Raw genomic sequence first — 27,288 nt, forward strand, 5'->3', positions numbered from 1 at the left:
GGCCCGTTTTTGTTTTCCTTTGGGTTTAAGACTTTCATTTTCGAAATGGAAAATTATAAAGAGAAAAAGGATACCAGCAATTAGAGATTTAATGGTTTTAGACCTGTTAATTGGTCGAACTTAAAAGTAAGTTTGTTTGATTATCACAAATTAATTTACGCAACCGCAGATAACATAAATTAAAGATTATCTGAGAGCCTGTTCGGCAAATTTTTATGGAAATGGAAATTTTAATTTGTGAATATTAAAGTTATTTAATCTATGAAAAATTCTAGAATATAGATGTTCGCCAAATGCATAAGAAATTTGGTAGAATGTTATTTTTTTTTTCTTTTTTATAGAAGATGTAATACTAAAATTAAACTATATTAAAAGTATATCACTGATTATGATCAGTATAATTGTACATTATGTTGCTAGTTAATTTTATTAAAATTAACTTAAAATTAGCTTAATCTATTACAATTAACTATGAGTGAGTCTATGGTACTATGCATATCACAGGTTGGCACCGTGCTACGGCTCTATATTCGAGTTTTCAAATCCTAACGGTTGATCCGAACCGTTCATCTTGTTCTCCATATTAATATGTGTTTGGAGACCAAATTTTACATTTTTTTTGAAATTCTTTTACTATTTTTTGAGATATTTAGAAAATCACTTGATCTGAAAATTCTGGATCATCCAAAAACAGTGATTTTCAATAAATCTAAAAAAAATAGTAAAAAAATTTCAAAAAATGTAAAATTTGGTCTCCAAACACATATTAATATGGAGAACAAGATGAACGGTTCGGATCGACCGTTAGGATTTGAAAACTCGAATATAGAGTCGTAGCACGGTGCCAAATCGTAATATGCATAGTACCATAGACTCACTCATTAAGTATTGTTAGTTTAATTATGCTTATTTAATTAATTTATTATATTATTATGTTGTATGTTTTTAATTAATTTTAATCTTGTGCTTGTTTACATTGTGTTTGTTTAATTGTGCTTGTTTAGTAAAAAAGATAGTGCAAGTTAAATATAAATATCACATATAAATTTCATATAATTATTATATAGATGTCACATAGCATATATCACATAGATATAATTTTTATTGCAAATAAAATATTAAGCTAATAAACATTTGAAGAAGTAAAAAAGAAAGAACTCTGTGAGCTCCAGCTTTTGAGAAAAGAAAACGGAAGTTGAGAATAAAGCTCTTGAGATTTTGAATAGGTATTTTAACCATGCTTCCGAACAGTATATTGGTAATGTTATTTATAAAGTTATTTTTTTGTAAGAAATTTCAAGAAAAATGTTGTTGCTGAACAGTCCTAATTATTTTGATAACTTTTGCATAATAAATGTAACCTAAATTGATTAAAGATATCAACAGACATTAGGCATATGTTAGAGTATATACTTCAATTTAGATGACTTTATATTACAAATAAGATCTAAATTGATTAAAAAATATATTTCATGAAATTTTATTTAGCTTTCCTTGACCCAAATTTTATTCTTTAAAAAGTTCCTTATTCCTTAATCACAAACAATAGTTACTCTAGCATCTTTTCCAAAATAATTTTGTTTTTGTTTATTAGTGGTTTAACACCAAATATCATTTCAATTATATTCATCTAATTTCTTGTTTAGGTGCACTCACTCTGAACCTCAACCAATGACATAGCCTGAAAATGACAGTAACAAACTGACTAAAACACATTGAAAATGACGCATTTTTTTTAATTAATAGCTGAAGGTCTGAAAATGACATCTAATTACTTAAAAAGTGCTATTTTTGTTACTCTTGTGTAGAATATTAGTTGTAGTAATATTAATAATAATAATCCCTTAACTTTTCTTTTTTTAGGTCTCATGCCAATCCAATAAGTAAGTTAAATCAATATCAATCCTATAAAAAAAAACAAGATCTTTGATTTGACATAATTACATTTTATTTGTTGATGTGTAAAACTATTCATTGAAGAATTCAAATAGAAATAACGCTGGATTATACTGATTAAATCCATACAAAAATTTGTCTAATTGATGAAAATGAAAAATTACAGGTTAGAACTATATGCTTGGCTAATCTTTTTAATTAATAAGAACTTAATAATGCACCAAAGCTAATCGGTCAACAAATGTATCATTTTTTTGTTCATTAACAACCTATATTAAAATTAAAGCAGACAATAATCATACAATGGTGAGCAAAAATCATTGTCATCTTCAGAAAAGGAGTTCAACTTTACTCTTTTTCTCCTCTACAAGTATTTATATTAAAAGTTTGGTTTCATCCGTTTTGTTCACCAACCATAAAAAGTCATACCAAATCTAAAGACTTTCATAAAACTTAAAAGTCTTATAAGATTCTTTTTATTTGTTTATTTCTTTTGTTTCCTATTATAATATTTATACTGATGAATGATGATGGATGTCAACGGTGGTTAAATTAAATATGTAGCCGTTTGGTAATAGCTTGTTTACCATCCACATCATGTCATATATAAAAACTATGATTAAAGAATATTGCGGTTTCTATTGGTGATTTTTTTTATTTCAACAAAATAAAAATATCATTTAACCATAATGGTAAGTTGCTGATATGAAAATAAAAATCATTTCTTACCCCCGAGAATCTCGACTTTTTGGCCAGATACGCAGATTAATGCATTTGGTTGATCTCCTGTGAAATTTACTCTGCATCCATTAATGTACCGGAACAGTTATGACTTATTGACGGGTTAACTATTAGCAATCTCTCTAAACTGCTTTCAATATGTCACAAAAAATCAGCGCGATGTAGAATGGGGCCGCCATTCATGAGGTCCATTTAAGTCATAGAACACGAACTAATTTCTACTTTATTCTACGTTTACGTTACATCACGCTATCTTATTCGTCAAAGTGAGTCCGTGATGTGAAGAAACACCATCGTCAGAGTTTATGTGACGTTAGGTAATAAAGTAGTATTTTTTTTTTATATCTGAAGCCCGTAGGCGAGTAAAGTAGCGGCTATTTTTATTAATATCCCTAAAACAAATCAAAATTTTAAAAATGTCCCTGCTCCCAATTTTTTTTTTAAAATGCCCTGACCGCCTGGGCTTCGGGCGGCCCAAAAAAGCCCATGAAGCGCCGGCCCAAATGGCGGCCCACAACACCAGTAAGGCGCCCCCCCATCTGGCGCCCCATAAGCCAAGTGAGGCGCCCCCCCATCTGGCGCCCCACTGCCCAGCTAATAACCCCACCCGTGAGCCGCCCCTCCTCTCTCTCCCCCATTGCTTCTGCCGAAAAAAAGAGGGAAAAAAGAGAAAAAAAGAGAAGAAAGAAGAAGAAAGAAGCCGTTCCGAGCCGACCCCTCTCTGCCTCGCACCACGCTCGTCACTGCCTCGCGCCTCGATTCGCTTCTCTCTCGATCGAACAAGTGAGTTTTCTTTTTTTCGATTCGATTAGGGTTTAGGGTTTAGGGTTTAGGTTTCGGTTAAATGTGATTAAATGATGTAATGTGATTCGGTTTTGTTTGATTCGATGTTTAGGGTGAAATGTTAGTAATTAGTTGAATTGATTGAATTGGTCGAATTGGTTCGATTGGATGCTTGAATTAGATGATTGAATTGCTTGATTGCTTGAATTAGATGGTTGAATTGCTTGATTGCTTGAATTAGATGGTTGAATTGCTTGATTGCTTGAATTGGATGCTTGAATTGCTTGAATTGGTGCAATTGCTCGAATTTAGGATTATGATTTATGGTAAAATTGCTTGAATGACATATGGTTGAATTTAGGGTTTGTAGTTGTGAATTGTGATTTTTTTTTTAAATTTAGGGTTTATAGTTAAATTTAGGGTTTATGGTTGTCAATTGTGAATTACTTACAAATTTAGGGTTTACACTTCAATTTAGGGTTGGAATTTATGGTTCAAATGGTTGAACGGCTTAAGAACTTATTTTTTGGGTTTATGATTTAAAAATATGCATATTTATTTTTTGAAAATTATTTTTGTGATAGTTTATAAAAAACATGTATATATGAATATAAAAGATTTGAAGTAAAACTAATTATTTTGAAGTATATCAATATTTGTTTAAAAATGATATATATATTTTTTTATTGTAAGTAAATTGCATCTATATCTCATTTTTTTTTATTGTAAGTAAATTGCATGCATTTGTTTACAAAAAAAAAATGCATGTACATGCAAAATTAATTTTGTAAACAAATTGCATATACACCCAAAAAATAAACCCAGAATTGTATATGCATTTTTTTTTGTAAAGTTTATTTATTTTCAACAAAATTAATTTTTGTAAAAAAAAAAATGCGTATGCATGCAATTTACTTACATGCAAAGTGTAAATTAATTGTATATACATGCAAATGCATATGCATGCAACAAAATTAATTGTATATGCATGAACATCATATAAATGCAATTTATTTACATACAATTATTTTTGGATTATATACATGCAATTCTTATTAAAAAAAAATTATATAAATTGTATGTTTGCATGTATATGATTTTCAATAAATCTAAAAAAAGTAAACCCAGAATTGTATGTAAATTGCATGTATATGCATTTTTTTTGTTTAAACAAATTGCATAAATTGTATATGCTTCTTATTAATTATGTAAAAAAAGTAAACCCATAATTAATTATGTAAACAAATTGCATATACACCCAAAAAGTAAACCCAGAATTGTATATGCTTCTTATTAAAAAAAATTTATATAAATTGTATGTTTTGATTAATATTTTTTGGCAAATGTAGTATGCCTAGAGTTAGACGGTGGGGAGTACGAGCTGAGCCTGCAGAGGGTGCAGATCCTGTGGATCTGAGTGGAGCTGGCACGTCCTCGGTGGATCCGACTGGAGAGGGCCCATCGTCGTATGATGATATGCCGCAAGCTCCTGCAGGTAATTACAAGTTAATATTAAAAGTACGACACACACAATATTCTTATTTTCGTTGAATTGTTCGTTCTAACTCAGTTAACTTCCAATTATGCAGCTGATGACTCAGGTTGGGCGTTCCACGACTGGGTGTTGAATACCCAAGGATGGGATGCTTATAAAAATAAATACGGAGTTGCAGTAGAGCTTGGCACGGTCAGTCGCCAATTATACCATTATTTGTTGCAGAGTTCTTTGTATGTAGCAAAACTAACATTATTTTAATATAGGATGGAGCACCTCGTTGGAATGCCGATCCCATATTTAGCATAAATGAGCTGGACCCGGCAGATACAGATGCAGAGGCGTATGGCTCCCACAGACCACGATATGGAGTGGAGATGGAGCATGACTTTGAGGCTGGTGGGAGTTCATCTCAGACTGCAGATGGCTTTGTCTCTGCATTATTTGGCGCACCGCCTCCTTCCACGTATTCTGCAAGCTGGGAGCAAGATCCATGGGAGCTGCGTACACAGCCCGCCAATGCAGAGTCAGCTGCTGGATTTGATCCATGGGCAGCCAGGACAGGTACGCAGCACATGTATACGGGGGACGAGGATGAGGATATGGGGGACGATGAGGAGGATTTGGGAGAGGATGCATTACGAGATGTGAGTCCGCAGAGGCGCGTGCAGCCGCACAGGCATGGCAAGGGCGTAGCGGCTCCTAGGTTGTCTCTATCCGGAAGGAGACGAAGATGATGATTGTAGAGTTTTTGTTTATTGTGATATATTTCTGACTGTAGTATTTTGACTCTGGGACTGCTGTATTATGTTGACATTACGTTTTTTTATTTTATGTTCATGTTGGTATTATGTTGTTTGCACTTTACATTTCATTATTATAACACAGTTCAACAATACAATTAAAGTTCAACAATATAATTAAAAGCTTAACAGTATACTTCAAGTAATTACATTCAAACTAAGAAATTATATTCAAGTAATTACAATTTCTTCACTATTTGCTAGGGTCCTGACCGCCTGGGCCACAGGCGGTCCACTAGGGATGCCTATTTATTCGTTTTTTCTCTCTCTCTTCTCACTCCAACATCAGTCTACCTTCCACCTCAAAGGCAGAAAGAAGGGAGAAAGCGCTCAAGGCGATTTCGGGCGATTTTCTGGGCGACTACAGCTACAGGTAATTTAAATATTTTTTAAATTATTTTTTAAATATTTTTGGTAATTATTTTTTAAATATTTCTTTTAATTATTTTTAAAATATTTATTTCAATTATTTTTTACATATTTTCTAATTATTTTCTAATTAGCCGTTGATTACTGTACAGTTAGTATTTAATTACGCACATAATTAGCCTTCCTAATCAATTGCTGTCACTTGAAACCCTAGTTATAATGGCACCCAAAGTTGGAAAAAATAGAGGAAGAACTGAAACCGAACGCGAAGCAAAAAGAGCACTCATTAATAATTTTTGGACGGCTGAAGCCTACGCGATGAGGAATTTGGAAAGATTGTTTTCACCCAAAAATAAAGAAGCATTTCTGAGCACTCTTGATCCATCAATTAGAAAAATGCTGATGGAAGGCTGGGTGGACAGGGTCCCTCCACCTGGATGGGGACAGTGCTGCTTATGTGAGCTGAACGGAGATATGGTGGATATGTTCTTCTGTTATAAATGTGGCAAAGCTGTTCATCCCAATTGCATGGACCCGCATGCAGATCTGCTGAACGACGCTCGTCTCACTACGTGGGAGTGTCCTGCGTGCGTCCGTCGGGCTGAGGAAAAAAAGGGAGCAAGCTCCTCGTCTCGTAAGGCTTAGACCCCAATTGTATGTTGTTGTAGTATTTTATGTTTTAACTGTAACGGTTTGTATAATTGATATTTGAACTGGTTGTTGCTGTATGAATTTTATGTTACCTTATTCTATGGACTCGACGGTACTGTATTATTTAGTAATGTATTTGAATTTTAAATTCCTGGATTTATTATGAATTTTAATCCGTTTTTCTTCACAAAATTCTTCAAATCAAAATTAATCTATATAAAAAAAAAAAAAAAAAAAAACCATGGGGCGCCCTTAGGGCTGGCGCCTCACTTGCCTTATGGGGCGCCCCAGGGGGTGGCGCCTCACAGGGTATTTTGGGCCGCCCTGGGCCCAGGTGGTTAGGGCATTTTTAAAAAAAAATTGAGAGCAGGGGCATTTTTAAAATTTTGATTTGTTTTAGGAATATTAATAAAAATCGCCGATAAAGTAGTAAAAGTACTGATACTGCAGTAAAATCCAAATAAACCAAATGCGTGGTTTTTTTCTTTTTAATTGTATAAATTCACCTGTAATCGAAATTTTTTTATTTGAAGCATAAATCAGGAAATTTAAAGTCCGAATTAAATAGTATATTTGGTTGCATGGAGGTGCCTCCTCTTAATGACACTTAAGATTTTCTCTCAATAGAATTTTCAAAATTATTTCTTTAAATAATTAAGAACCATGTCTGAATTAAAATTTCAATAACGAGATAAAATCCCATTATTATGATATAATATGATATATAATGCTTACTCTACTTTAGACAAAAAAAAAATCGTTATTATTGAACTTGCACCCTTTCCTTCCCAAACCATATACTTTGAAATTTAATTCAGCATCTTAGTTCAAAACATATGAATAAAACGGCATATTCGACTGAAAATTATTTTTTTATTCTTAAAAAAAAATATTATACCTAACACCAACCTTAATAAATTCAATTATCATAAATTTGCAGAAAACAAGTGAATTGATAATGTAATTTACCTTATAATTTAGAGGAGGGTTCGAATGCCTTCATTTTTTGTGCCTCTATCATGCCTCTATTTTTAAAAATTTTAATAATTCAAAATTTAAAACTTAAAAATCAAAATAAAACCGTTGGATATGATCTACATCATTTTATCTATACACGTATAAAAAATTATGACATTTCAATTTTATTTTGGTTGCCATCAAGTGCTTGTAAAAAAACGTACTAATGTGGATAATTTCTAGACGTTGATTTTTCAACTTATTAATTCACATAAAAATAAAATTGAAATGTGATAATTTTTTATGAGCACATAAAGAAAATAACATAGATCACATCTAACGGTTTTATTTTAACTTCTAAATTTCAAATTTTGATTTATTAAAGTTTTAAAAAATGAAGGCATGGTGAAGGCACAAAAAATAGAGGCATTTGAAACCCCCCCTATAATTTATTTAGATATATTAAACAGTGTCTAAAAAATGACTACTTAGACCAATTAATTAGTGGCAGTGACTAAACCATTACGGATTTTTCCAACTATTCGGTCGATTATTTTCAATTATAGCTGATTATTCCCGATTAATCGCTTAGCGGTACCATATCGGTATGACGAGCGCATAACGTTATTTACAACACTGATATTATATCGATCAACATTTCTAGGTCACAATAAATTCTCAATTTGTAAGATGAACTTCTATCATCTTAATACGAGTAAAGATAACAGATATATTATAAAATAAATAAAATAAACCTTAAAAAAATTATGTATTCTGGTCTAAATGCTGTTCAGTCCCTGGTACTTATTAATATCTATAACTTAAAACCCGCTCTTTGCGGTGAGTCTTTTTTCCTAGTTAGTATATATAATTGACAAAAAATACAAATTTATTTTTTAACAGAAATAAGAAATTACAAGAGAAGATGAGCACATTCAATACATACATTCTCATACACATGTTCATGAATAATACTATTTACAAAACATTGGGGTGATTATTTTTTTGTTTGTAAAAAAAAAAAAATGGCACTTCATTAATTAAAACTTGGTTTGTTTACACTTTACAACAAACACCATGCAACATAAAAATCAACCAACACCTAATCAATAAAGCGACATGCTACTGTTGCTATCTAATCCTAGCTTATTCTACAGACTCGAATCCATTAAGCAAACATCCTGCATTATGTAAAATTACAACTAACACCCTTTCGTTTTACAAATTTACAACCATTGAATTTTTTACACTACTGACAAACTTTTCTCTTTTGCTGTTGCAAGTTGCAACACTCCTCCCAAAATTCATGAACAAGGCCTAGTAGCACCCAATTATTATTATATTTTCTATAATCTCCCAAAAATTTAATTAGGTTTCTATAATCTCCTCTTTGCCCGTATCCCCCCAAAAAAATTCAGTGTTTCAAAGAAACAAATTAAATCTATGTCACTATAAAGAACTGTAACATCTTCAAAAGAAAAAAAAATCCCCCACAAGAATGGAAAATAACATATTTTACTTGCATAATCCTTCCATAACCTTCCATAACATCTTTATTTTAAGAAAATATATAAATATCAACTTTTATGTTCAACTTCTCTTAAAATTCACGTGGTGTAACGGTGTAAGGAAATTTCCGAATTCACTTGGCCCAACTATTTAATATCCACAAGATGTTTTCTTATCCGGATTTCAAACTCGTGACTTCTTACACAGAGAGCATTATCTTTGCCACCAGACTTAAATACTGGTTCTCAAATTCAGAATTAAATCAGTACCTTTCTAGAAATATCCTTCACATCAGATTATTTCCTTTTAAGTCAAAAGAGCAACCAAAATAGTCATAAGTCAATCTTCTGCATTCAATGGTACAAAGTTATCAAAGAAAAAAATAATTAATTTTCCACATCAAATATATAAAATGAAAACCTCTTCCTTCTGAAGCAAATTTAGTGATAGAAGTAGAAGTGCAGAACACATCCAAAATTTGTCACTTTGCATGCAAATCAAAACACCATCCTAGCATGCATCTCTTGCTTCTGTAGATCTATTGTATAGATGTGATTAGTGATATTGAATACATGATCCCTCTTTAGCAAAAATATTAATGACCATATATATGTTCTTATCAAATTAATAATTTCAGGCTCACTAATTACTATAACTCCACACCCCCTCAAATTGGGTTTCTTTACAAAGTACAACAATTAATTTTGACAATTTCAAGTGACACACAACTGTTTTCACAGTTTGCAAAAGAAACTTTTTTTTTTTTTTCATATCTGCAAAAATAGCAAACCAGATTAATTTGTTTACCTCTTTGAGGGGATGTAGTGTTAGCTAGTGTAGTACACAACTTTTCATATATGGATGCAAAAAAAAAAAATAACAGACTTAATAAAGGTCAATAAAAGCAAACTTGAAAACTTAGAGATGAGAAATATTTGGTTCCACATCAAAAATAATTTCTAATTAGAAATATCATGTCATATGTGTAATTTCTAATTAACTACAAATATATTATAGTTTCTGTTGATGAATTTTTATTTTTAGAAAATTTTGTACACATGTGAAGATATATACATTTCAATGACCACATACAAAAACAATGAGTAGAACTAGGGTGTTTCTAAGTTCACCAAGCCCTCTTGTGAACTCAACTTTAAAATCTATTGAGTTGGTTTCAAACGATGAATTCAAATCATTGAAATCCTTCTACCTTATGAGTGATGCGTCTACATGTGAAAATTTTAAAATTTCGAATTAATTTTGTATAGAGTCAAGTGGTCAAAAGACGTCAAAAAAATGAATGCATTAAAATTAATTTATAAACTTTCTAATTTTGACCACTTGACTCTATACAAAATTAATTTGAAATTTTAAAATTTTCACATATAGTCGCATCACTCGTAAGGTAGAAGATTTTCAACGGTTTGGATTCGTCGTTTGAAGACAATTCAAATAATTTTAGAGTTGAGTTTATAAGAGGACTTGATAAACTTAGGAACACCCTAGTTCTACTCCAAAAACAATTATTCCTTCATGCAATTTTGTCATATGACAACCAGATAAATAGATAACAATATTTATCAAACTAAAATGTTGACAAATTTAAGAACTAGCATTTAGTCTAGTGATAAAGGTATATGATCTCAATATGGGAGGTCATGGATTTGAAATTCAGATGAAAAAATGTATTTGTTGTATTATAAAAATATTAAATAGTTGAGACTATTGAGTGGCTTGACTTCCAACCTTTATTAAAAAAAAATGTCTACAAATTTCATAAAGGTCCAGGAAAAAACAAACTTGCCAACTTATTATGTTATCTGCATTTATTGCATAGAAAACTGATAGAAACCGGAAATGAAACAAACAGCCCATTTACAGCTTGACTTCACACTTATAGAACTGTTATCTTTATTATTATCATTAATTAAATTATAAACTCTAACAAGTAAAGGTAGTGCAAGACTGCAAGTAACTTCATACATGCATCATAATTATATTTATAATGAAAATTTCCATAAACCCCCCTCGACTATACCGAATTACTTCTATATACCATTGCACCTCCAAATTAGAACCACCAATTCAAGACCAATTATGCATTCATGCATCCTCTAAATTCCCAATAAATTAAACAAAACAAACAAAACACAATCACATCCTAAAACTCAAACATCCACATTGCACTCCGTAATCGGTTTGAACTGGAATCCATGGTTATCCATCCCGACCCCACCGACCGTCAGAAAAGCCGGGCAGTTCACATCAATATGATAGTTACCGGAAATCCACGTACCGACTTTCCATCTGAGCCGTCCATGTACCCTTATATCAATCAAAACATAACCCGCCGCCTCATCCTGTGTCAATGTAACTGTGAGGTACGGCGCGAGGGGCACATTGGTACCATACAGGTACGGGGACCATATGCTGACGTCATCATGTCCCTGGTACTGTATAGGCAACTCAGTAGGGATGGTGATCTGCTGCCCCTTGTACATTGCATACACATCAAGCTTGTCATAGTAGATCCCGATGCGGTCGTTGGGGTTGTGAGATCTGAGGGTTGCTTGGAGGGTGGCGGAGAGGAAAGCAGGGCCCGTCAGGTTGAGGTTGTACACGATGAGATCTTCGAGGTAGTATCTGGGTTTGGTCGGGCGTAATACCAGCCATATGATGAGGATTAGGAGGGCAATGAGGAGGATGAAGAAGCCGAGACAGATGAGGATTTTGCGGTACTTCTTTTTTATTTTGCATGGCCATCCGCACCCGCACCAGCTCCCGCACCCACTCCTGCACCCGTCGTGGTGGCCGCAATCATGTTTCGACATGGTGTTTATGTGTGAAAGAGAAGAGGGGGAGAGAGAGAGATAGAGAAGGGGTGGGACTTGGACTAGAAGGAAAGGAAGAGCGTTATAAAGTAGAGGGGGGGTGTTTGGTTGAGAATTGTGATGATGCTTCGCGGTTACTACTTGTAGTTGTAGAGGAAATTAAGGGAGAGAGAGGACGGTGAAGATATTAACAGCGTAGATTTTACTTTGTGCAGCACACGGACAATAGATTGAAAAAGTACTGTATATGATTTGTACGTTGTATGAAGCAAAAACTCTTCTGTCAATATCTTTACCAGAGAAAGAGGAAGGGGATCAACAATGTAAGGCGGGATTATAAATTTATAATTAACAGTGGTGGACACGTGTAGAAGGTCCATTGGGTGAGGAGGTGGGACCGAGTAAATTTGAAAATATGTTAAGTTGTATTAATAAGGAGGGGATTATTGGCAACAAATCAAAATTATGGTTTTTTTGGCTGAATTCATAGATTTAGATCAATAATTATGGTTTTTTTTGGCTGAATTCATCAATAATTTATAATCAACAATGTATGACTGAATTCATAGATTTAGATAGTTAGGCACTATAGTTTACGGCAACAAATCAAAATTATGTTTTTTTTGGCAACAAATCAAAATCGAAAATAAGAAAATAACTTTAAAAATTAGTTCAAGAAGTGGAGAATCCCTTAATTTGTTTTTCTTTTATTTTATTTCATGTGGTCTTATTTGATATTAAAAATATATTTCATAATAAGAAAATAATTTTCATTTCAAAAGTTGTCTCCTTATTCCTGATAGTTACTACTTAGATTGATTAATTACTATTTAGGGAACCATTTAGATTGATTTAAAAAAATGTTATTTAGATTGATTTTAAAAATGGAAGCAGCTAACAGTCTCCAACTCCAGTCCCTCAAAAATTCCCGGATATTTTTAACTAATTCTGTAAACATCAATACTAAATCCTGTAAACTAATTCAACAAATCATGTCAACATAAAAACGCGTGAAAACTGTTAAAAACGCGTGACAGCTGTTAAAAACGCGTGAAAGCTGTTGGGGACCACCTTCTGTGAACATACACATACTATTCTGTGAACATACACATATTATTCTGTAAACATACACATATTATCATGTAAACATACATATTGTACTTGAAATTATGACAGTTGAAAGCGCGCGTTAGAACTAAGCTAAAAAAAGAAAGCCTTTATACACGGAAATTTTCGAAAGACTGTAGCCAAGAGACATTACATTTTCTCTTTAAAAATACAATTTAATTTAGGGGAAGAAAAGGGGGGCTAAAAAGTAAACAATAAACTGTTACGGCGTCAACATCAGAAACTAAGAAACACATTGAATGGGAACATGTTGACTATAGAATCACTCAAGTTAGCATATTATTGAATCATAAATTAAATGCAAATTTGAGCGCATATTTTTGTAGCATATATTTTTAATTACTATATCTTTTACATAAATGCAACCTTATTGGGCATGTGCGTTGTAATCACGTTTGTTCTTTCTACGGTTCTACCTACTATGTTGCATTTAAAATCAAACGTAGGTGATGGGTCGAACTTAATTAAAATTTTAAAATGATATTGGGTTCCATTTTTAATGGCAAATGTCGTCCGGACCCGGAATTAATGAAAGTATGAATAGAATAGAATAGAGCCGAGAGAATTTAAAAAAATTCACAAGGATATTTAGAAAATATTTGAATTATTTTTTTTGCTTTTTATCATTGTTATTCTGATATTTTATATTCTAGAATTTATAAAATAGTATCCAAATATTATTTTAGATCTTTTTCAGATTTTCCCAACCCCGTCTAATATTCAAATGTCTCCATTTTTTGTGTCTCTATCATGCCTCCATTTTTAAAAACTTTAATTATTCAAAATTTAAAACTTAAAAATCTAAATAAAACTGTTAGATGTGATCTATGTTATTTTCTCTATGTGCTCATAAAAAATTATTATATTTTCAATTTTATTTAAATGTGAATAAATACGTTGAAAAATCAACGTCTATAAATTATCCACATTAGTGTGTTTTTTATAAGCTCTTGATGACAACCAAAACAAAATTGAAATGTTATAATTTTTTTATAGGTGCATAGATAAAATGATACAAATCATATCCAACAATTTTATTTTGACTTTTAAGTTTTAAATTTTGAGTTATTAATGTTTTTAAAAATGAAGACATAGTGAAGACATAAAAAATTTCGGCATTTAAACCCTGCTCTATTATTATAATTTGTTTATTCCTTAAGTCTTGCTTCATTAATCATGCATGATATATACTTTCTATAGTTGGGGTTTGTTTGTTATACATTGTATTGTACATTTGGTTGCACATGTAGGTGTATACGAGATTCTCTATAGTTTTGCCAAAATGGGAATTCAATTGCTCAATTGCGTTGCATGTTTTAAATTTCATTCAATACCTAAAACCAGTGGGTCTGAAAGGATAAATATATAGCATTATACAAATATAATAGAGCTAGGTTGCATTAAATCAGTTTACTCCATTCATATGTTATACTAATTTTTTGGGTTAAGTTTTTTTTTACATCATTAAATTGTTTACTTGATATGAAATAAATTATCACTTAGGTATGTAAAAAAAAATCACACCGTGATCAGATATGTCATTGGCACATGACCAGCACACTTGTCATAACTATTTTTCGAAAAAAAAACAACAAAACACGATATGACACATGAATCGACTTGGTCACGAATAGAACGACACATGACACAACACACTTAAAATTAGGAAAAAAAAAGAGAGGCTAAATGCGACTAATGTTCTCAAGTCATGGGTGGTCATTACGTAACTTACGTACCGTGACCATTTACATGTCATGTCCAGTCTCTGTGATTGTGAATGCTACTCACTGTGTGCCACAGAAGATCAGGCTCATAAATTTAAACCGGAAAGGATACCAAAATCCTAGTTAGGAATTTAGGTGAGGTTAGTTGTTTTTGCATATATTTAGTGGTTGTTAGCTTTGGTGAAGTATTAGGTTGACAAGAGAACAATTAATTGATAAGGAGTGGGATTGCATGTCATGATTTATATTAATTTATAGTTATCCTAACAAAATATAACGGGCTGTTGAAATTAATGTTATTTAAAAGAACCTTACTTACAACTTGAATGTTTTTTTTAGCAAAGTGTAACTAAAATTGAAGCCTCATAATTTTTTTTCATATGAATTATTAAGTTCTAAACTTCGGAAACCGAGCAACATATCAGCAATAATTACTTACGAGGAAAATTTCAATGTTTATATATTTTTAACATTTAATAATGAGAGGGTTTAAATGCACTCAAATTTTTGTGCACCCAAATGCACCCTATATTTCAAATCCTTTTTCTCCGTTTTCAAAGTCCGAATAGTCAATCTGAACCGTTAGATGCGATCTATATATTAAGATGTGCTTGGAGACCAAATTTTACATTTTTTGGAATTTTTTTACTATTTATTAAGCCACTTTGAAAATCGCTGATTTTATATTTTCTGGACCATTGGATCAGCGATTTTCAAAGTGGCTTAATAAATAGTAAAAAAATTCCAAAAAATGTAAAATTTGATCTCCAAGCACATCTTAATATATAGATCGCATCTAACAGTTCGGATTGACTATTCGGACTTTGAAAATAGAGAAAAGGATAGGGTGCATTTGGGTGCACAAAAATGTGCATTTGAACCCTCCTCTTTAATAATAATAAGTTCCCAATATAATCTTTATTATTTTTCTCTATATACAACCTTGATTTTGCAGCAATTTAATTAGTTTTCTTTTAACGTACATTAAAGCGCTCTTGACATTCATCAAAAATAAAATTAAAACATGACTATATTTTATATGTGTATCGAAAAATTGATGTAAGTTACATTAATTTGGTGATTTTTTTTTTTTGCAACAGGAGTGTTTTAGTAAATTTCAGCATTAATTTATTTTTAGATAGTTGTCACAGAAATTGAACATGCGTCTTCATGTAAAGAGATTATGGATCATGATTTCTTTTTACTATTCGCATTTTGTATTGTTCTCTAATAATGTTGTCCAAATATGTTAATTATACACAATCAAAGATATATATAAGTTTCCATTTCTTTCTAAAAAAAAAAGGTTAATCATTTCCCTCTCCACAACTTCAAATTTTCATTAATGCACCGTGAATGAAAATTATAAAGTTAATTATACAATTAGCATAATTTACAATGTTTAATCATCAGTTCCATTTGACCTTTGAACAGCATGTACGGAATTATTAATTTTGAATTACTCAATGATTCTATATTCTTAAATAATTAGTAGAAAAGAAGGTACAAATAATTCTTAATTTCATATAAATTGCACTTCTGTGTACATGAATAGCATAGGAAAAACAAAGCAGACGACCTACAAAATGAAGAAAAATTGGACAGCTTCAAATTTTTTATGAATTTCTAATTCATTAACCAAAAGGTTGTACACTGGATATTAAGATACATTTGCAGCAGTTGGCATTGAATATTTTTTATGCGGCCATTTTTATTAATAACCAAAAAAAAAAGGTATTTACCAAAATAACCCCAAATTCTGATTTTTTTCAAATCTGACCAAACCGCCAGGAGCACTGGCGGTCCAGGTTCCTGGCGGTCTGGTATGGAACTAGACCGCCCAGGTTCCTGGCGGTCTGGTATGGAACTGGACCGCCAGTGCTCCTGGCGGTTTGGTCAGATTTGAAAAAAATCAGAATTTGGGGTTATTTTGGTAAATACCTTTTTTTTTGGGTTATTAATAAAAATGGCCGTTTTTTATGAGAATAGTTAGTATGAATTTATAAAGATGATTGATGAGTTTAATTAATGAAACTTAGATTATATTGATTTCAACTGACAAATTCAAATCCCAGATACCGTTTTATTTCACTAGTAATGTATTCACATTTTATTTATAGTTTTAATTTTCAAATTCATCTAATTTAATTCTTGAATAATGTATTTTGATGTATTCATTTTTTATTATTTTATTACTCGTTGATTTTATACTAAATAAAAATTGATCAAATTTTTTTGTTTAAAATCGATTCATCAAATTGTTGATTAAAATTCTAAAATATTTTATTGAACTTAAGTTTGTACTAACTTTTTTTTTTCTTTGTGGTCCTGTGGAAATATGTGTGTTTTTTATTTATTTTTCTTTTACATTATGAAAAAGGGAGTTATCTTCTGGCACCGGCTCAGGAAATGACAAAATGGCAGCCCAACCGTTGATTCCACTTTTTTCATATCTCACGCAAAAACTCTAAAAGTCTCCGGGATTTGTATATAAAAACACAAAATCTTTGGGTTATCTTATCGTTTACTCCCCAAAAGCTGCCCCTGTTTTCTTTGAAAATTCAGGGACGAATTTTTTTTTTTGTATTTTAAGAATTAATTAGCACAAATAAAAGTTGAGGACCAGATTGATATTTAAAAAAAAAAAAAATCAAAAATCAAAAACCAAATTATGTTTTTTTTGTCCAGTATAGATTAACCAAATTTGATCTCTAATTACATTTTAATATATAGAACAAGATGAACGGTTTAGATCGACTGTTTGAACTTTGTAAACAGAGATAGAGACGTGAGGTATGGTTGGGGCACAAAACCAATGGTACATTTTAACCCTACTCATATATGATATACCAAGTAAACTTTTAATGGAAATATAAATATTGTAAATTGAGATTCAGAATTACATTATTAATTTGAAGAAATATTCAAGTAAATTAAGTATAATTTTTGTTCCAGCTTACTGTTAGAATAACCCCTCCCCCCTTCTAACTTTTTTTATATTTAAAATCATTAGTAGTTTTGCTTGAGTCATTTGTAATTAGCCACCTTAATTAAGGTTTTAACAAAAAGGTCAGAAAAAAAAACAACAGTCTTGCACATGTAATATAGATCTAGTCTTTTTATAACAAGAAGAAAATGAGTTATTTTGACACCGTGTTTGACTTGATCTGAATGATTGGTTGTGACCTGGCATGTGTCATTTCTTATTAGCATGTTTACATTGTGTTATTTTATGTGTTTCCCTTTGCATAATGCCCATCTTTAAATAGTCTGCAATTACATTGCTATAAAAATAAAATAAAAAATATATATTCTAAACAACAGTATTGTATAAAACATTGAAAAAAAATATATATAAAAATGGCTTGTTTTGAAAGAACACGAGATTGAACGTATAAATTATGTTAAATCTGCAGCATGAAATCGTGAAAACTAGTTCTACCGCATTTATTTAAAAAATATATTTATTTAATTGTCTAATGTGGACACTTCGTCATATGAAAGAAAAAAATAGTATAAATTTCACAGATGATCCTCATTTATTATGTTGATACTTGTATCTTAGCCACTGTGTTGACTTGAATTAGCAACAATTATTGATGGCCAAGAATGTATACTTTCTTTCTAAGCCTGATAAATGGTACTATTTCTAAATGTTTTTTTTCTTTATACAATGCTTATTTTTCTCATGCTCATATTATAATGTCCTTCGTTTATTAGGAAAAATAATATCGTACGTACGGCACATGAAAAAAAAATATTAAGACATGTAACATGTTACAAATAACATGAAGTTCAATTTATAAATAATTTAATGAGACACATGATCATTTATTGCTTGAAGATAGCTTATCTATGGCACATAAAATCTTGCATTGATCTGAATTTTCCAATAATCAACCACCCATTTAAGCAAAATATATAGACTTGAGACTCATCAGCACTATTCACTAATTTTAACAAATCAACGGGCATTAATTAATTTTGCAATCCAGAACTGAACTAATAATTTACTTATGCACACAATAATACTACAATAACTAAGCTAAAAATCATCAAACCAAAATATTTCAGGGAAAAAAAGGGACCAACATTTGAACATAATAACTACAAAAGAGCGTGATTTTGCGATATAGCCCGAATTTCAACGCCTTACTTCAACAGCAGCCTTCCCTTCAAAAAATTCACCAAGCATTTTTTCGAGATCCTCTGGTGTGTATTTTATGTACTTCTGAGGGTTCTTGCTGTTTTCTACCAGAGGCCTACATTTACATTTCAAATCTTATTAAGTTCCAAAACAAACCTGAATGGTTGCAATGCAGAGAAATGAATGGTATACACAGTAACTAAATTAAATACTCCTTTGGAAGTATCATTTCTCATATGTTGCCTATAGGGAATATCACCGACACCTATCATTTCAAAAATGAATAAAAGTACCTAGGGATATAAATATGTGACGTGCTGTGACCAAATTTGGAGGGATAGTCATGGGACATTAGTAGCGCCGTGTCCAAACGTGACTGGTCACATTTAACTATTTTTTTCATAATTTAAGTTAGTTAATTCAAAATTCACCATTCGATCAAGATCTAACGATCCTGATCACACATGACTCGCATGACGTGCCATACCGTGCCAATTTTCCAAAGGATAGTCACGTCATGCGAATGATCACGGCATGGGACACATGACTGGCACACATGTCGTACCATGATGTATCCGGTCATGGTGTGACTTTTTTACATCCCTAAAAGTACCACTGTTTTTTTCTCTCTCTCTTTTATTTGTCTCACAATCATCTTGCAAGCAACCTTTTGAGGAATACATGACAGTCCATTCATAACATGAAAATACACCTTAATTAAACATAAAGATAATTAAGTACCCGAAACGTTTTATGAAAGATCGGTATGCCGGGAGAAGAACTTCTGCTACAGCAAGCCGCAAAGATTCCCGCAACTCTGGATCAGGTACTGTCCATTGGCACTGTCTCTGGTACAGCTCCTCTATTTGGATGTTAAATGATCTAAACCTGCATTTTTTTTAATTTGATAAAAAAAAGTAAAACAAAGATAGGAGAAAGTTGGTCGAAGGCGGTATCCTCTTTGTAGAATAACAACAACATAAAACTATCAAAAGCAAAATAAATAAAAAATAATAAAAAAAATAAGAAGTGTCTGTGTAACCGAACCAAAATATGCATAATAACATCCTCCGATTTGAACATTCTCTCTTGCAAAAATATGCAAGAACTACCACTCCCATTCTCAGTTGCTTGTTAAATGGTATTTTTTTTTTTTTTGGAGGGTCGTTTTGAATACTACTGCTCCATTCACAGGGGCAAAATTGGCATATATTATGTTTATGTTGTTTCATAGGAATATATGGTCCACAGGTTGTTTCGAAAAAATTCGAAACTAAAGTAGAAATAATAAAGGGACCTGTCTTTGATGAGAGCTCGAGAGGCACCACCACTCCCACTGTCACCAGCACCAGTACCACCTCCTGACGATGTCAGTCCCTGTGCGGCTATGCTTTGCAATATCTACATGATTATTTTCAAATGCCATCAATGAACCATATTGATTATAATATAATATATTCAGTCTAATAAAAATAAAAATTCAGGTTTTCCTCCTTGAACTTTACAACAACAACAACCAAGTTGGGGCTAGAAATGAAACCCAACTAGTATGAGGGTTTCATTTTCATAAAAAAGGCTGTATTTTGTTTTTTTATCTTGGCTCGCCACGCCTTATCACAACCCTCCTTTTTCTTGGCTGCACTTCCATTGAAACATATTAATCCTTCAAACTACTCTAGATTAACCATATTAGTCCTCTTAAAAGGATCAATTTAGTTCCCTTTTGAAAGTTAAAGGACCTATTTGGTGCAATTAGAAGTTTGACCAGGTTTGTTTTCATCTTGCAAAGTTTTTAAGGGAAATTTGTTTTTTTACCCCAAAAGTTCAAGTGCCAATTGACTGCAAATGGAAGTTCAGGGTCAGGGACTAAATTGATTGTTTGGAAAAAGTAGACCAAAACCTAAATTTTCCCAATTTTTGATATAACATACTTACCTTGGACCAAGCAACCCTTCGGTATTGATTAGCATTTTGTTGCACTATTCTTCGGTGTCTCTGTATCCAATCATCTCCTAGCAAGTCCTTAGCTTCTGATCTAGAAAAGTTTTCAAACAACAAAAAATAAATAAATAAAATCATAAGTTGTTTTACAAAATCAAAGAACAACCTTATTAATATTTCACATTTAACTCAATCAAGCCCCTGATATAAGCATCAAAGAAGTTAGAGAGGTCATTTAAAACTCATCTTCTTATTTAGATAAAAAAAAATAAACGGAAAAAAAATGGGACATATACCTTCGAACAGATCTGACCATGTAGTGAATATTGTTCATGAGGAAAAGAGACGTCAGTGCCTGATCCTTGTACTGTTTCGATTTTGCATCTAGATTGGTCTGAAGAGCTTGCATTATTCGCATGGTCACTGTAGCCAATTGAGAATGCGACTCATCTCCACTGGTTCCAGATTCTTGGAATAGTTGCTTCAGTGTAGATTGGTAGCTGCACATTGTTCCAACCATTTTAATGGTTAATTTAAAGTTTTAAACAATAGTAACCAATGTAAGCATCACACAATAGCATCCCCTCTTTCTCCTGTAATTTTATTGGGTAATGTGGTTGTGGGGGAGAGGGGGGGTTGGTTCCAGATAATTCAACTTGAGTTTAGATCCGGATCGTCCGATCAGAATCTGGGACAATCTGGCCCATGGGGAAATGCACAGGGCCACTTTAATATTCGTGCCAAAGTAGATTGGACAGTCCGGATCTAAACTCAAAATTTGAGTTACTTTAGGGGATCTGAATTCAGGGGGGGGGGGGGGGGTGGGTGCATGTTCCACACAAAAAAGACAGAGAAAGGAATTGCCAAATATTTCTTACACATTATAAGGTAACTTGATTTATCATACATCTATACTATTATGAAAACAAATTGCAAAATTCCCCTTTAAAAGATTTCACATGAAAGTGTGCTTACTCAAAGAGGAAATTAACTGAAGTTATGACAAGAAAAGGACCCAGAAAGGAATTAGCAAAATTTTCTCATGCTTTATAGAGGTAAGTAAACTTGATCTCTGATAAATTAAACAGCAAAATGATCCCTTTACACATTTCACATGAAAGTGCACTTACTCAAAGAGAAACTTGACATAGTTTATGACGTAGCTAGTCAAGGGGTGAACAGTGCCATCAGTGACAGTAGTCTTCGTGGCGTCTTTCTCTACAGCATCAACAAAATCATCAAAGGTCTCTTGGGCTGTTTCAGCCAGCCGCTTCGCCAGGGTTAGTGCTGACTCCCGCATTTCGGCACATGCCTTCCCCTCAAATATCATCTCAATCTGAGCAACCAAATTTTATAAATACATGTCATTCTCACATTTGGCGGTTTTACAAAATTTTCTAATGAGAGTGAGGCTATGGTATGCATAGCGCGGATTGGTCTGTACTATGGATGTTCAACTAGTCGATCTGAACCGTTCAACATGATCTCCATATGAGAATATACTTGTAGATCAAATTTTACATTTTTTTAAGTTTTTTACTATTTTTTTTAAATAGGTTGGAAGTCACTTGATCTAAGGATTCTAGACCATTCAGAAGTAGTGATTTTCTACCTATCTAAAAATATATTAAAAAAACTGTAAAAAATGAAAAATTGGATCTACAAGTACATTTTCATATGGAAATCATGACGAACGGTTCAGATCAACTATTTGAACTTTAAAACAAAACTATTAAACCGTAGTACGGACCTACCCACGCTATGCATAGTGCCATAGCCTCACTCTATAGAGATATTATAGCACAAAAGTACACATACATCTGGTTGAAGCTCGCGCATGATCTCATACATGTCAAGTAATACGAATAACTTCTCAGGCGATCTCTTGCTCTTAGCAACAGCCTCGCCAAAACTCATGAGTACTGACAGACTGTTTGAGGTCACCTCGGCGAAGCACTCATCCTTTAAAGAATCAATCCCTTCAAATATTTTATTACATAACTGTCGCTCCGCCGCAAAAAGCAGCTTAACCTGTACCCATCAATAGATTCGGTTTCTTAAGTTATTGTAGAATTTCTAAACAAAACAGGGCCCTTTCAGATGGCCTAGTTATTTAATCGACATGAAAAAATTTATGCTCTAACTTATAACAACAAGATACCACATGCTACCATTGAAATCTCAAAATACATAAAAAAGAGGTATCCTATGCTGCCATAAAAAGTGTAGTTATGTCAATTTTATCCCTTGCGTATAACAATTTCTTCAAAAAGCATTTATGCTATAAGAATCATGGGGCGGACTTTGGAAATTTGTGGATAAAGGAAGTAAAGGATAAGTATATGTAACAATTCCCGGTAGTATATTATATCCTACACATGATGTTCCTACATGTTCAGGAAACAAAACATTGAGGCTCTCAAAGGTACACACACACATATATATAACCTTTTAAAGCATTGCTACTAAAGTGGGCATGTGTTTTTCGGTTCAGTTGAAAGCAAATGTATTTTTTAGCAGGAGAGATAATTTACAGCAATGCGCATGAAGTGAATCCAGTTTCCTATTTTGGCCTCGAGACTCTCCCATTGCATCTTTTGAACCTCCTCTTTGCTTAATTTCTCTACTCCTAGATTTTTCAGGCTCATCTCCAACGCTGATGCACGTGCATCTCTATTCACCATTAGAAAAATAAGGAAAATTAGAAGTTAGCAAAAATTGTGTAGGGTTAGCCCTTTTCCCCTATTTTATTCCAATTTTAACCCTGAAGCTTCCAAAATTAATCCTTATTTCACTTCCATTTTTTAGAAAACAAGGAGGTTTAGAGAAACATATGTTGTAGAAATTTTACTTATTATAACATTCTACATCAATTTTTGCAGTTCACAGAAATATAACATAAAGATAAACAAACTTTCATTTTGTTCATAGAGTAACGCTATGATAATATGCATATTACACAGCGGCCAACACTATGGACTCATATCTCTATTTATAAAATCCAAACAGTCGATCTAAACCTTTCAACATGATCTCCATATGAAAATGTACTTGTGCAGACCAAAATTTACATTTTTTTTTTAATTTCTTTTAGTATTTTTTATATGGAGATCATGTTTAACAGTTCGGATCGACTATTTTAATGTTGATAATAGAGATATGTATCCATATCACCAGTCGATCCGTAATATGCATATTACCATAGCCTCACTCTTGTTCATATCTTTATTTCCTTTTAGAGAGAGAGAGAGAGACCTGTAAAGCTTCAAACACTGAGCATGGTGACCAGCTTGAACCAACTGTTGCGCCAGCTTGGAGAGGAGAGGCACAAACCTAGAATCAATCAGGGTTGGAGGAGTGTAAACTGCTACTTCCTGTTTCTCTTTCTCTGACAGGTTCCCATTGGCCAAGTTCTTACCCATTTCAGATGTGTGACCCGGCGATTCTGACGATGGCCTGAGAGAGCTTGGCAAACAGTCAAAGAGTCTGTCTGGCTCCACTGGCTTGCTATATAGGGTTGAGAAATTGAGCAGAAGAAAAATAAACTATTCAAATTCAGCGATCTACACATTTTGTTATGAAACAAGGACTTTTTTACAAATTCATATTTTTCATATTTTGATAAATAGGATTTCAGTTTGGGAGCCCAAATTCTGGATATCCCTGGTGTAAACAATTTCTCAATTTGACAAGTATGAGATTCAAAGATTTTCTCTTCATTTTCTATCTCAAATTAGAAATTTGATAACAAAAGTCTGGTGCCCATAAACAAAATTCTCCCTTGTTTTAGAATAAAAATATCTGAATTCTGAATTTTTTTCAGAAAACGGTTGGGATAAAATCCCATATCTTCATTTGATTTATTTTATGTATTAAAAAAAATACTATTTCTTCTGATTCTTTTGATTCCTCTGATTGTTTATAATTTCCATTTTTTATTTCCTCTAAAAGAGGGAAACCAGAATATTACTGCTACAGTACAGGTATTCATACCAGACAAACTGTTTTCATCTGGAACCAGAATACCAACCTTGATGCCTAAGCATGATTTAAGCATAAATCATAGAGACTATATATATACTATATATACCAATGGAACCCCATAAATACTGAAAAAGAAAAGAAAAACTAAACCTTCGAGAGGTGATCTGTTTCTGGAATTCACTCTCCATTTTTGAGATGGCCTTGGCAAGTAGAGAATTCACATGACTAAGCACACCATCACTACTTTTGTAACTTTTATTGGAGCTGAAAAACCTTGCCACACTACGCAACCGGTCAACCGCTTCTAAGTACCCTCTCAAATCCTCGTTTGGTCCCCTCATTATTATTTTCTCTGCCTGAAATTTACATAATTTGCCATAATTCATGTAAAACAGAGCTCTTTTTTGTTTATTATGCATAGACATTTTGAGAGCAACAATTAGATTATTGAGTGCAGAGAGAAATTCTTTTCTCTTCATACCCAATTTACTCTTTCATGGAATTTTCTAATTTTAGTAGAAACTTAATAAAAGATTGTATCATTTATGTTAAAGGAAATTGTTAAATGCTATTGACGGAGAATACAAGAATGACTTAGTTTATTGTCTTTTTTTATTTTTTTTTATTTTTATGGTGACATTGCTATTTTGAGAGTTGAATTGAATAAGAGTCATTCTATCATAAATTGAATGAATTGAACAAAAATTAATAAATAACTTTAAAGAAATAATAAATTTAATTTAATTTGCTGAAAATAGTAAAAAAAAAAAATTGTCCATGTGGAAAATGTGACTTTATCTATGAAATTTAAATGTCAAAGTCTAGCATCACCTTATGAATTTTATTGATATCATCTACCATAAACACTTTTATTGATATCCTCAATGCATTTTTAAAATAAAAGAAGGTAAAGTATGGTATATGAAATAAAGTATTCTTCTTTTTTACTACAATTGGGTTACATTTCTAGCCTACCCCAACTTGTTTGGGACTAAAAACACTGTTGAGAGAATAATACCTCATAAGTTATATCAAATTGGCTAAGAATAACATCAGCCGACCTAAGAGTTTTGTCAATGTTCTCATGTGCTGTTCGTACCGCATGTGTTCTCGCCTACAGATCAAAATAAATATTAGGACATATATGTGTTGGTTATCGATACAACTAAATCCATAAGAAACCCTACAAAACTATACCTCAGATAAACCATGAACTTATATTTTTGTCTCTGGTAAATTTTATTTCTGAGAAGTACGATGTGTTAATTAAGCATCTACAAAAATTGGACAATTACCCAAAGAAGTATCCTGAATTCCTACAAAAATGAATTTAGTCATGTATAAAATCAGGTTGAATTTTGACTTTTTTTAGTTAGGTACCAACCTAGAAATTCCTTGAGACAGGAAATGAGATTTTGCCAAAATATCAAAAGAAAACCTTCAAAATTAAAATAAATAAAAGCTAAAATGGTTAAATTTTGCCTGAATTGGGCGCATGGCCGAATCGAGAGTAGAGAGACGACTATCAAACGAACCAAGTATAGTCACCATGCTCTCCGTATTAGTCTTGCTCTTCTCTAACGCTTCTCTCAAGAGTGCCGCTCTCTGCGTCAGAACCTCCATTGCTAAGCGAAAATTCTCCAATATTTGAACTGTAGAGTAGGAAAGTTGCAACCTTTTCAGTGAATTCTCGCTCGTATATTGGATCTATCTCCAGAAAGAGATGGAGCGAGAGAGAGAGAGAGGGGAAAGAGGTTATTGCAGACGAGAAGTAACATATACTGGACCCCAGTCAGTGGTGAAACAGTACTGCAGAGAAAATATTATATTTTATTAGACTCAGTTGTCATTTGTACTCTATTTTTATTAGAGTGAGGATTGGACTCAGTCGCATCTTCTGCGTTAACTCAAAAGAGAATATCAAATTTTGAGTTTAATGTATCTCAGCCGTCTGATCAGCATCGTAGCCAATCGGACGGTTCAGATCTAGTAATTTCCTTTCCCTTAATGCAGAGGATACGAATTCACAGTATTATCCGTCTGATTAGAAACCTGATTAATCCATGCTAAGAATTTATATTTCATTTTCTTAGACGAAACCATTGATTCTGATCTGATCATGTAAACTATTAAACATCAATTTTTATATGCAAATGTACTTGGGTGCTAAATATTATATTTTCAAAAAAATATTACTAAATTTTTAAATAGGTGGAAAATCAATCGATCGAAAGATTTTGGACTATCAGGAAGTTGTGATTTTCGACTTATTTAACCAAAAATTAAAAAAGTTCTAAGAAATTATAAAATCTGATATTTAAGTATTTTG

The 27,288-nt window shown here is 32.3% G+C and overlaps 1 protein-coding gene and 1 pseudogene across 2 annotated transcripts; both read right to left on the reverse strand.

The window, feature by feature from the left end:
* Positions 1-11,091: 11,091 nt before the first annotated feature.
* Positions 11,092-12,124, reverse strand: LOC144566561 (NDR1/HIN1-like protein 1 pseudogene; annotated as a pseudogene). The gene has a single exon (XR_013515223.1). The product of XR_013515223.1 is annotated as an NDR1/HIN1-like protein 1 pseudogene (transcript).
* Positions 12,125-18,814: 6,690 nt separating this feature from the next.
* LOC144559225 (exocyst complex component EXO70A1-like) lies at positions 18,815-26,757 on the reverse strand. Its single transcript, XM_078308225.1, has 12 exons — positions 26,442-26,757; positions 25,978-26,073; positions 25,110-25,315; positions 24,231-24,482; positions 23,510-23,648; positions 22,794-23,006; positions 22,106-22,311; positions 21,272-21,475; positions 20,970-21,069; positions 20,332-20,435; positions 19,776-19,922; positions 18,815-19,149 (listed from the first exon to the last, which is right to left on the reverse strand). Exons 1-12 carry the CDS (start codon positions 26,580-26,582, stop codon positions 19,032-19,034), a joined length of 1,926 nt encoding a protein of 641 aa, XP_078164351.1. The 5' UTR covers positions 26,583-26,757; the 3' UTR covers positions 18,815-19,031.
* Between the last annotated feature and the right edge of the window lie 531 nt (positions 26,758-27,288).

The sequence above is a fragment of the Carex rostrata genome, chromosome 1 (assembly GCF_964058835.1).
Source record: "Carex rostrata chromosome 1, lpCarRost1.2, whole genome shotgun sequence".
Classification (NCBI taxonomy): domain Eukaryota; kingdom Viridiplantae; phylum Streptophyta; class Magnoliopsida; order Poales; family Cyperaceae; genus Carex; species Carex rostrata.

Coding starts and splice junctions, on each gene's coding strand:
- LOC144559225 (XM_078308225.1), bottom strand. CDS start 26,582: ATGGAGGTTCTGACGCAGAGAGCGGCACTCTTGAGAGAAGCGTTAGAG. Junction 21,476..22,105: donor TATGTCAAGTTTCTCTTTGA/GTAAGTGCACTT, acceptor AACAATGTGCAG/CTACCAATCTACACTGAAGC. Junction 19,150..19,775: donor TCTTTCATAAAACGTTTCGG/GTACTTAATTAT, acceptor ATGTAAATGTAG/GCCTCTGGTAGAAAACAGCA.